The 12,878-nt window shown below is 40.3% G+C and overlaps 1 protein-coding gene across 4 annotated transcripts in view; it reads left to right on the forward strand.

Moving 5' to 3' along the window:
* DMD (dystrophin) overlaps nucleotides 1-12,878 on the forward strand; it is a 1,248,719-nt gene that overhangs the window by 883,368 nt on the left and 352,473 nt on the right. For all 4 annotated transcript variants that reach the window (XM_066619666.1, XM_066619670.1, XM_066619667.1 and 1 more), the window contains one exon: nucleotides 1,241-1,395. In XM_066619666.1, coding sequence (XP_066475763.1) covers nucleotides 1,241-1,395 — 155 coding nt within the window. The remainder of the gene's footprint in view (nucleotides 1-1,240; nucleotides 1,396-12,878) is intronic.

Below are 12,878 nucleotides of genomic sequence, written 5' to 3' on the forward strand. Positions count from 1 at the left end.
ATTTATTTCTAGCCGGTAGGGAAAGATAGATTTTAACTACATTACAGACTTTTGGCCCAATCCTATTCAAAGGAAGAGCTAGCAGAATGTGTATTCCACCAGTACTGGCTGCCGCAAAGTGCTATAAACTGCTTTGTGGCAGCACAAGCTGCCAGCATGCTGGCAGGAAGGCTTGAGCCTTCTTGCATACACCGGGGGCTTCAGGAGGTCTGCTAGAGTAGATGAGCCCATGCAGGGGGTTGGCAGGAGGCGGGGAAGGATGGATGGATCCTTGAATGGAGCAAGGATAGAATAAGAGAGGAGTTGCGTAGAATAGGTCAGTGACAGGGTTGGGGAGAGGGCAGATTGGACCTGGGAGGGGGTTTGGGTTGGCAGTGATGGCACGCACTGAATCACAATCCTTTTCCTAAGCCTGATCTGCCTGCATGGTTCAATGTAGATTTGGGCCAGTGATATCGCATAGTTCCAAATTGACCTGTTGTGGCTGCTGGGACTTACCCCAATGAGACCTTCAGCAGCCAGAAGTCCCCAATGGGATGCAGAGGAAACTGTGTCAGCAGTGCTACATCAATGCATGGGGAATTAGATAGGATTAGGCTGTTAGGGTTAATACAGTGCATTGTAATATCAGTAGTGAGTAGGGTGGTTGGACTAGAAGACCTCCAAGATCCCGTCTAATTTCAACTTTCTATAATTCACTACACATTTTACTACCATTTCGCCCCCCCCCCCAGCTGAAAAAGCAACTGAGGATGCAATCTTTATTGGACAAATAGGGAAAAGATTAAGGATTAAGCAGCTCTGCCCCAGCAATCAATCCTCCACTCAAGGTTTCAGCCTCTGTTTCATTGACAAAGCACCTAGATTGTGGGAGCAATTGTGTAACTACAGAGGGTTCTGCGGGGCTCCCCGCACCCTCTGAACCCCAGCGGCAGGTAGGTTAGGTTTAAAGAAAGTCCCCCTTTCCCTGCAGTGGTGCAGTCGTGGGGATCATGTTGCTACTTTCCCTCTGCCCTCGCCCTTAAAGGGAAAGGATCAGTGGTTCTCAGGCTGGTAGGTCATGACCCACCAGTTTGGGGACCACTGGGCTATAACAAGCAAAAAATTTTCAGGTATTATCTGAAACTGAAAAGGTAATCATTTTTATTTAAAACGTTAGAAATATTTTATATCTATATTCATTATGCATGCTTCATGATATACATTTGCAACCAAATGCCTTTTTTTGCTCTTCTTCCAGCAATTTGCAAAAGAGCTACGACAATGGCATATAAATGTGGATGTAGCAAATGATTTGGCACGTAAACTGCTTCGGGATTACTCAACAGATGACACCAGAAAAGTAGACTTGATGACCAATAACATTAACGATGCTTGGGCCACCATTAATAAGAGGTAGGACATGACATCTAGTATCATCATGATTGTTAAAATTAATTGAATGGTGGGGTTATTTTTCTTCATGACAATTTAAGAATTTTCAGGAAGTAATAAAAGTGAAGGGCTTAAGAAGGAAAGCAGTGAATGCAGCCTTTTTCTCCAGTGTTTTTTCTAGAACTATTTCCAGTGACATGACCGAAAACATTGCTTTCAGAAAAAAATTGTTTTTTCACATCGGCTCTCATCAATTAGTAATTTTGCTAAGTAATTTTATTTAATAATATGATTAATAATTTTTGTTGTATGTTAAGAGTTTCTGCTTATGCGTCTAAACATTTGTTATTCTATATGTGCATAGTTTACTTTATAAATGGTTGTCCTGTTTTCTGGCATTACACTAATATAGCTATTAGTAAACCCCATCAAAAGCAATTATTTTGTTTGTTTGTGGATTGCATTACTGTAAGAATTTTGTACTGTGTCGGTAAGGTGCATATGGAAATGACAGTCCTGTTTTGTTGAAATGTGGTTCGTGTAGTGTTAGAAACACTGTCATATGTCCATAACACAAATCTATAAACTATGATAATCTGACAGCCCAATCCTAACCTGCCCTGGTACAGCCAGGCCCATGGCCTGTGTTTTATCAGGCGCAGGGTAGGAGGTGGCTGGAGTACTCCTTGGGGTAATGGGATATTTTTCCCCTTATCCCGAATAACACCCCAGTCTGCTCTATGGGGCTACTCAGATCTATTTAGCTGGCAGAAGTCCAAGCAGCCCTATGTAACACTGCCTGGCCCAGAAATGGGTTATGATACAGGGGAGGAGGCCTCTGCTGATCCCACCCCCTCCCAGGCATGATCTTCCCCCATTCTGCCCTTCCCACACCCAGATATGCCCTCTTCCCATGCCCCTACACTGCTTGATGCCTGATCTATGTCATATGTCAGCCTCATATGAGAGAGAGACGCAACAAGTGAGGAGACTATTCTTCTCCTTTATTCCATATCAGGGAGCTGAGAGTAAAGGGAAATACTGCTTATAACCCCTCCCACTGTTATCTATGGTAGCAGAAATAGGAGAATTTCAAGCATATTCATGGCCCCCTGTGGAGTTCAGGAAGGGCTGATGCTAGTGCATCATACATAGTAGTCTTGAACTATGAAGAAGATGATTCTTTGTCTCTGTTGTGGCAATTCTGTGCTGAATCAGCTACTGTATGATTTCATAAGAATATATCTTTTGAGGCTTCAGTTGTACCTGACACCCATCTCTTACCATTTCTGTATATTCCAACAAGGACAATTTGTCCTTTTGGTATTTGTCTATGCAATTCTTCACTCGATAATTATGTTAAATATATCTTTTTTAGGTCACGTTTTAACTAATACAGTTGAGTTCTGAAATGCTGTAGTTTTTGCTTGATTGCTTGGTTGATACTTGCAAAGCATCCCAATACAGTTAAATAATATCTTATGGTCCAATCCTATCAAGCACTGAAGGAGCACGCATTTCACTGGCGCAGGTAGCTGCAAAGCAGCCATAAAGAGCTTTGTGGCAGTGCAAGCTGCTGGTGGGAAGGCAAGAGCCTTGCCACATGCACCAGTGGATGGCCCGCCTGAGCAGGTAAACCTGGCACAAGGGTGGAACTGGGTGAGGGGAGAGTGGGGCGAAGTGGACTTGGTTGGGGAGGTGGAACTGGAATGGACAGGAGATGGGCAGATTGTGAAAATCTTGGTATTTACGAATAATACCATCATGTTATATATCATTGGAAAGGCAATTTAATGCAGAATGCAATGAAACAAACCACATTAGAATATCTGCATTCTATCAAAAGTTATTGCCAATTAACCAGAAAATGAAAACAACTGCCTTAAGGAACAAAAAGTGGATTTCTTTAACTCAAAACTGACCTATTAGACTGATTGTTTTGATATTGTTATGATACTGCATGGAACCAACACGGTGTTAATATGAGTCAGCTCTCATTTCCATGTATCATAATACAGCTTCTCCTGCTAACTAGTAAAGAGGCACTTTTTCAAGTGGTGCTCCTTTAGCAGGGAGAGAATAACCATCCCTCTTCAACCCAGCACAGTGTCTCTAACCAATAAGGGGCACACTTTTTATTTATTTACTTAATTAAATTTGATTTTGTTGGGGGGGGGGGCGCTACAAAATCTCCTTTGATCCCAGGTAGTAGATAGATGTTTTAGCTATGCCACTGGCTGGGGGGAGGTGGCAGATCAAGTGAGTGGTGAACTGCTTTGGGGAGGAGGCAGGTGTCCCCCCAATTTGCACTTTTTAAAAAGCACTGTGATGTCACTGCGATGAAGCAGTATGATGTCACTTCCAGTTGTGATATCACTTCTGGGGCATCATTTTGAGTCCCGCACTGGGCTGCACATTCATTAGCTACAGCACTGCCTGATCCTCTTGCATGGGTCAACATGGACTGAGTTGAACCATTGCAACTGCTGGAGCTTACCACAGGGCAAATGGACCAATGTCCCTTTTTCCTCAGGACACCTCTAGCAGCCAAAATTCCCCTGTAGGATGCAGTGGAGGCTGTGTTAGCACCACTTCATCACCTTGCAGAGGTTTTGGTAGGACTGGGCTATTAGTTTAACTGGTAAAGATCCTGGCTTAACTTTCATGGTTTTCAAGACATTTTCCTGGATTGAATAAAGCGTTTATTTCAGATCATATGAAATTGGGAGGTTATGCTGGCCTGGGAAGCTACAGCACTGCCTGATCCTCTTGCATGGGTCAACATGGACTGAGTTGACCCATTGCAACTGCTGGGGCTTACCACAGGGCAAATGGACCAATGTCCCTTTTTCCTTAGGACACCTCTAGCAGCCAAAATTCCCCTGTAGGATGCAGTGGAGGCTGTGTTAGCACCACTTCATCACCTTGCAGAGGTTTTGGTAGGATTGGGCTGTTAGTTTAACTGGTAAAGATCCTGGCTTAACTTTCATGGTTTTCAAGACATTTTTCTGGATTGAATAAAGCGTTTATTTCAGATCATATGAAATTGGGAGGTTATGCTGGCCTGGGAAGCCCGGTCCCCTCAGTCATGGAAGATTTTTTTAGGGACAAGTTGTACCATATCTATTTCATTTGGTTTTTTGTTGACAGTATTTTGGTTTGATTGCTCTTCATTTAAGATACTATTATTTTATCTTTCAGTTTTACTGTTATGTTATTTTAAAGTGTGATGAGCTGCCCTAGTGGTCCTCTTTGTGGTAGAAGGGCAGGATATGCATGTTTTAATTAATACAGTATAAATAAATATGGTGTGGAAGTTGCATGCTTTATACTGTAGTGGTTGAACATTTGGAATTCTGCTAATACGAACAGTAATGGACCAGAAAAAATTATCAATTTAAAAAAATATTCAACTCTTTCATCCCCAAGCACCCCCCTTAAGGCAGTTCATAACACAAAATAGTACAAATAACATTTCAAAATAAAAGCAAAGACACAATACAATATAATCAACAAGGCAATTTAAAAAATAAACCAGACTACAAAGGCATGAAAACCTGAAAGATCTGTTCAATCAAAAAAGTTTATCTAGAAGTTCCAGAACTTGTGGATGACATGCAGAGCCCCTTTATAACTTGGATGAAGAAACTGAATTTGAAACAAGATTGTTTTAATGGTGAAAGGAACTACAGATCTAAAATCACTGCAGAATCTTTTGAAAGCAGCTATAGCGACTGGATCCCCCATGCCTCCTTTCTCCCTCATATTTAAAAGTTTTTTTTCAGCTTGTGTACAAGGTAGATTTTGATGAGATCTTAAAGATTTTATTTATCACATTTCTGTCATTTGTTGAAAACTGTAGGTGGTATGTGCCCATCTGCGTCCCAAAAACAATCCTGTGAGGTAGATTAGGCTGCGGACTAATGTTTGACCAAAAGTCACCCAAGAAGCTTTGTGGCTGAGTTGGGACTGGAATAATATCAACCTTTCCAAGCCCTAAGATAAACATTGTAGATGATGCTTTCTGGCCCACCCCTAACTTGGATTCATCTGGAGAGTACCAGAGATCAGATTTGTCCAATGGTGGCACTACCATTGTCAAAATTCTTCCTGAGGAGATAAGCCAAATCCCTATATTCCTGCCTTTATACAATGTAAAAGGTTAATTTCATAAGGGTTTTAATAATTGATTTTTGTATTGCTTTTATGCATGTGTCTATGGTAGGTTGTGTGGTTTGTATGGATGGTTTGTATGGTCTTGCTGATTTTATATTATAAGTTGTTTTCCACTGTATTTTTGAACATTGCATTGTATTTGGAGGGAGCTATTTTCACTTTTAAATGTACACCACCCTGTGAAATTATATATTAAGGATGAGATATGAGTACATTAAATGAATGGGTTTGCCACAGCAGATATACTAAAAGAAAAAATGAAGGATTTACAAGAGGCATTCACTCTTATATTTTGTAGAAAATGTGAGCACTGATATTTATGTTCTGATAGTGAGAGGGAAAACCTAATTTATTCAGCATTCGGAGAAAAAAATTAAATGGATTGGTATGACTCCTCTTGGATGTGGGTTTTTGCTACATTCCTTATTTCCTATTCCTTATTGACTTTAGCATCTGTTCATCCATTCAGTAAGCACTTGAATGCTCTGGAATACAGGGGCTTCTTCATGTGAATATTTCCAAAAAAAGTCAAGAGTGCTGTTAGTTTCTTAAATCCAAATGAAGATTTTTATTGTATGAAGATATAACTGGCTTGGTAAAGCTAAAGCTTTGTCTATTTCACCATATGGCATTTCTGCCATTTAGATTAGGAATGACTTGTGATCATATTTTTTAAACCAATGCAGGGAAATGTTTTTCAGGAAAATCAGTGAATGTGGAGATTCCCTGAAGCAGCTTGCCATTATTCCACTCTCTTGCTGGGAAATTGTAGATTGCAGACTCTTCAAATAAAAAGTTTTACAGATACATTCTCCTGAGTATCTGTAAGGAAGTTAGGACCTTGCTTATTCAGGATAAGTAACTACATTTACATACCTTTATCTTCTAGAATAAAGTAAAAACTTTAAAAACTGTTTTGCACTCCAAAGACAGAATTTTCATACTGCATTTATTTAACATCTTTAGCACGTATTAGAAAAGGGGAGGGAAAATGATATATTTTATTAGATTTGTTTTCATGGGGTAAAAAAGAGGAGTTCATTTATAAAATCAAATACATAGCACCATTTTGTGATGGGAAATAAGATCAAAACAAATCACCCTTATACCAGGGCTAGGGGCAAGAGAAAGGATGACACTGAATCAAAGAATTCTTGCCCTAATATTCACTATACTGAGACATGCTTTTATGCTTGCTAGTGAGGTAGCTAGGAAGACATGAGCTATGGATCAAGTAGATTCACAATCTAGAGATATTTCAAAGTGATGGTTGGGATGTGAGATTGCTACTTCATGACTTCTTGTAGACACTTGCATTTTCTCTGCTCTAATCTTGGCTCCTGGATTATTCATTCTCCTCAATGATCAGGGCACTTGCCACTTTATGGTAAGTTACCAAGAGTTATAGTTAGAAGTGTTTGAAATAAGAAATACTCAGAAATATTTTACTCAGAAATAAGTGCATTGTGTTCAATAAGACTAACAGCCCAATTCTAAGCCCAGTGGCGCCCAGGGCTCCAGCAGTGCTGAAATGCCTACTGCTGGATTCTATGGGGACAAATCTAGCACCAGGCAGGTAAGGGAGCATTTGTTCCTTTATCCCGGGTAGCTTACCAGCACTAACAAAGGCTTCAGGAGTTGCTGCTGCAAGTGCCCGGCATTGATTTCTATGCTAGTATCTGGAACAAAAGCTCAAATATCTGGCCTTTGAGTTACCTCTTCTATAGTTAAACTGATCACCTGTACACTTTATATAATGTTTGATAAACCAGAACCAGTCCCTGTCATGATAACCTTCTGAGCAGTAATGGCTCCTCTGTAGTGGAATTCCAACATAGCCATACATGGAAGTTTGGGCAGAAGTTGAATTACGAAGACAGAATTAAATTTCATTTATCTCCCCCACCCCTACTCCCACAAAGTTTCAACCCTTGTAGTTTTCAAAACATAGGTCTGAAAATGACCCAGATATGAATGCTTGCTGGCACTAATAGATAACCTGCATTAGAAGACGTAGCAACAGTTGTTATAAAAAAGGGCCAAGTTCAATATCCAGAGTAAGGGAGGTTCTGCATTCAAATATCTACAAGATCTCCTAATTTGAATGTTATTTGAATTTGAATGTTCAGATGTTCAAATTTGAACATTTGAATGTTCAAATGTCCTAATTTGAATCCTAATTTGAATATCTAATGAGCCATTAGATATTTGATTTTCTCTGTAAACCGCTTTGTGAACTTTTGTTGAAAAGCGGTATATAAATACTGTTGTTGTTGTTGTTGTTGTTGAATGTTACCTTCTGTGATTGGTGATGAGAAGGTGGGAGGGCACTAAGTGAGTGCATTAGTTAGAGACTCGTTTGGTCTAACTGTCTATAAATCTGAGAGGGTTAAGTTATGTGGGTCCATACAGGACTCAGGACTTTCATGTTAAGTTGACCTGTTGGTTAATTTTAAAAGGAATGTCACCACAGCTATCTCTGTACATCCGTAACTTGGGAAGCCAGTGTATGTCTGTCCTCATATACCCTAACCAGTAAGTTGCCCTTTGGTTTCCTTCAAAAAGCTGAGAAACAACTCCACCAACTATGCAATAATTTGAAATCTTATAGTTTGTAAACTACTTATGTGGTTGACAGCCCAATCTATCCTTCATGATTGTCACCAATGCTGCTGATGGAGCTACTGACAGAGTTCATGCTATATCCAGTGGGGGGGGGGGGCAACCAGATAGCCAGCAAAAGGTAAGTGAAAATACTATACTTACAACTCTCCCCCCCCCCCGTAGGCTGCCTATGGGTCTTCTAGGACCTATACCAGCCATTCTGCTAGCATTACGTCCAATGACAGTAAAAGGACAGGGTGACCTGGGAAAGAGGAGATAGGCACCAGCTTCCATCAGTGCCACCAAGATCCTTCCCCTCCCCATCCCAAAAGTGCCCTTACCCTCCTCCTTCTCATCCACAACATTTACTATTTACCTGGGGCGGGATCAATGATATATTAAGCATCTTACGCTCACCAAGTGGCTGAGTGGTGTGATGTCATGAAGTGCTTATGAACATTCCAACTGTTCAGGGAATAAAACTGTCAGAATGTCTGTGGTCAGATTCTGAGAGAGAAGGAAATGCCCCTTTTTTCCCTGAGATTAATATCTTGTGCAGTCCCTGAGGACAGCATGGTGTGATAGTTGAAATGTTGTACTAGAACTAGAGAAATCTCTTTCAGTCATGAAGTTCATTGGATGAGCTTCACTCATCTCACTTTCTCAGGCTATCCTACTTTACAGCATTGCTGGAAGGATAAAAGATTGTTGTTGTTCAGTCGTTAAGTCGTGTTGTCCGACTCTTCATGTTCCCATGGACCACAGCACGCCAGGCCCCCTGTCTACCACTAACTTCTGGAGTTTGTCCAAATTCATGTTCATTGCTTCAGTGACACTATCTAACCATCTCATCCTTTGCCATCCCCTTTTGCCTTCAGTTTTTCCTAGCATCAGGGTCTTTTCTAAAGAGTCCTCCCTTCTCATAAGATGACCAGAGTATTTAAGCTTCAGCTTTAGCATCTATCCTTCCAACAAATAGTCAGGGTTGATTTCCTGTAGGATTGACTTATTTGTTCTCCTTGCAGTTCAGGGGACTCTCAAAAATCTTCTCCAACACCATAATTTGAAAGCATCTATTCTTTGGTGTCCAGCCTTCCTTATGGTCCAGTTCTCACAGGCATACATTACTACTGGGAAAACCATAGCTTTGACTATACAGACTTTTGTCGACAAGGTGATGTCTTGGCTTTTCATTCAGTTGTCTCGGCTTACTATAGCTTTCCACTCAAGAAGCAAGCCTCTTTTAATTTCATGGTGGCAATCTCCATCTGCAGTGAAGGGACCCCATATGTTCAAACTGTCAACTGAAGCTCCATGGAGTTGGGCAGAATATAAATGTAATAAATAAGCAGGGTTTTACATGGCTTTGGGGATTGTCTGAGGATGGGGAAAAGACCACAAAAAGTAGGGAAGCTAGGGGACAGGGCTGAAGGGAAAGTGAAGAGTAGACTACAGACTGAGAATGGGGCACTTGAGAGAAGGATAGGTGGGGGCAGAGACTCGGCTTGTATGTAAAGGGAATTCTGCCACTTGAGACTAGTTTTTGACTGTCATTTCATCATCGTGACTTGGCAACCATACAGGGTAATGAGGCCAAAAAGCAGTGAAGCATGTCAGATGGGAGATGTATTTCCCATATTTATTTGAAATAACTAGCACATTTTTTTTGGCAGCAGGTTTCTAGTGTGCTTTATATTGACGAATTGATTTACACAAAACTAGCAGCCAGAGCAACTATAGCGTGTCAATAAGGTGTGCTGTGCTTGACGGACCATGGCTGAGGAAACAAGGCACCACCAAACACCAAAAAATATTAGATATTGCCCGTGGCTATAGTTCAGTCCAAACAAGTGCTTCGGTCGGTATGAGAACATCTGCCAAATTGTATTTTGTTGAGCTTAGCTAGATTTGCAATTGATTGCTGTGTATTTACCCTTTACCCTACCATTTTGTTTTATCACACTGAACCATAATGGAAATGACATTCTAACTCCTGTAATTGCCAAGTTTGTTAGTGTTTGACGGGTGCTTCCTTTTTTGCTCATTTTTGTAGTAGCTAGAAATATGCACTAGAGGCACATGCTCTAATTGCTTGAGCAACGGCCAGGATGGCTTGTAAACATGTGTCTTCATCTTTTTTTTAGAAGCATTTACTGCCACCAAAATAACTATATTTTTGCATTAAGCACAGGTAGCAGGGAACTATGTGGTCTGTGTTGCCTGAATTAGCAGTAGCAAATCAACTGGCTGAACTAAAATACCTTGTAAAGAAAAGGCTAGAATGATAGAAATATTTTGGATAGCAAATTGTTGTTACAGTACTGTGCTGTTTGATGTTGCCTTGTTCTTTTTTCAATTATAAACATTAATTCCTTCCACTGTTTCTTTTCTCATCTGAGTACACCTATAATATTGAAGGCAAAGATGTACAGGTCTTATGTCAGACCTCTCAATAAGTACACAAATGCTATCAACCTATTTACTGGACCATACAACAACTGAGTACAATCCTATGGATGTTTGCTCAGAAGTCCATCAAGTGCATTCAATGGGGCTTACCCCCAGGTATGTATAGGATTGTAGCTCCAGTTACACAAGTGGAAGCTTATTCTAAATACAGGTGTGCACTACTTAACGAGGGGATAAGTTCTCCTATCCTTGTTATGCAATTAGGTTGTTTAGTGAACATTCAGCCCAGTCGAGTGCCTTTGTTATGGGAACAGACACTTCCTGCCAGAAACTAGCTGACTGCACAGGCTGCTGGTGCATCTTCTTTGCTTTAAGAGCCTCTTTGCTGTATAAACAGACACTCTGCTGCAGCCTAGGGGAGAGCTGACTGCCTCATTAAGAGCCTCTTTGTTGTACTTTGACACATACTTCGTATGTGTGGTCCATCGTTAAGTGGAAGGTTGTTAAGCAGCACATGCCTGTAGTAATTATTTTATTGTCAATGTAATTCTAATGTAATGCATGGTGCTAAATGCAAACTGTTTACTGTTCTGCACTCATTCCCATGGACAACAAATGAAGAACTTCAGCCCTTCCCAGGTCCTTTGTGCTAACAGTGTACACCTGAACCTTTAGAATATTTGTGAGCATTCTATTACAGTTCAACAGCTCCGCCTGAGCTCTAAGGTTTCTAACAACTCAGCATTTTCTGTGTTATTGTTGCTCTTCCATGTATTGCTAAGTAAGGCTTGCAGATGAATGTCTGCCACCATTTGTTTATCTCAATTTTAGTCCTTTATTTTGCAATGAACCTTTCTGACAAATCTCTTGGGGGAAAAAAAATTATTGAAGTTTGCATATTCTGTGGCTTGACATATAATTCATATCACTATCCCAAAGGCAAGTACCCTAGTGTTTGCATTTAGGAATTCAGAAGCAAAGTCCCAATTCCATTCATTCAGAGCTGGACTGCCAGGGAATACATTCTTGCTCCCACTAGTCTAGAACCAGTATCTCCTGCAAAACCATCAGCATCCATACTACGGTTTATCTATGCATATTAGTCAAGAAATTGATGGTATGATGTAAATGAAAGTGAAGGTGGAGCCTTTTTTGTGTGTTGATAAAAACAACATGGCCCTCCTCTACAAGTCTTAGGTCACAATCCTAACTGGGTCAACTCAGAAGTAAGTCCTATTTTGTTCAATGGGGCTTACTCTCAGGAAAGTGTGGTTAGGATTGCAGCCTTACTCAAATATCTGAACTGAAGCATGTGTTTAATTAGAAGGTAGCTTTTTTTCTTATGCTCAATGCAAAGTTCCAGTCTGACCTGTATAGAAGCTGAGAAGTAGGCCTCTTCTAATAATTGAAGTAGGAATGGGCAGAAGACACAAAACTGTTAATTACCAGGTAGGCCTAGAGCTCTCCACTCTCCCTCAATGCATTTTTCCCCTTTAATTGTTAGTTTAGAACTGATGTGGAATGTCATGTGTGAACTTTATTCTGACAATACTGTATTCTCTGTGCTACTACTGGAGGGATAATGGAGCCTGGAAATCTCCTTGATCTTGATGGCCTGTGATAGCTTTAATATTATTTTTTCCCTTTTCAAGGTCACCTTACTAATGAGCCATTTTGTCTCATTTTAATCTGAAATATTAGCTAATGTGTTGCCAACAGTAAAAGGATATGTAACTAGTTACTTTCCCTTGGAAGTCTTTTGACCCTATTATCTGGTGTCATTTTGGGTCATATGAGATTATATAAAAAAATTTTCTTTTAGCCCCAAGGATTACTACTATATGAGACTGTTTCGAACTGGAGGCGAAGGATGCAGTGGCTTATCTGTGCACATTTCCAAGCCTCAATAAACAGTTGTTTGTCTTTGAAAATGTGAATATGGTGCTTATGAAAGGAGCTGGTATGATAGCAATGGATAGTGAAATTCTCAGTTAAAGATAAAGATGAAGCCAAAAATAGCATAGGCTAAGGTTTGGAAATGTCCACATAGTCTTCCTTAATTCAGAGCTAGAGGGGTCTCCTCAAGGGACAAGGGGATATAGTTAAATCTTCCTGTTCATTCAGTTTGTCTTTGTGTGCTGTGTGTTCTTTTGTGTGTGTGTGTGTGATTATCTTAATTTTGAGTCTAATAATCCACTGAATAGCTCTCTACTGAAGTGGGCCTATCAAAAGCATTTCCTACAGATTTACTCAGTAGCTATATATATCCTTGCAACAGTTTTTAGAACTGTCTTAATGTTTTTCAGTAAAAAGGA

The sequence above is a fragment of the Tiliqua scincoides genome, chromosome 3, assembly GCF_035046505.1.
Source record: "Tiliqua scincoides isolate rTilSci1 chromosome 3, rTilSci1.hap2, whole genome shotgun sequence".
Classification (NCBI taxonomy): domain Eukaryota; kingdom Metazoa; phylum Chordata; class Lepidosauria; order Squamata; family Scincidae; genus Tiliqua; species Tiliqua scincoides.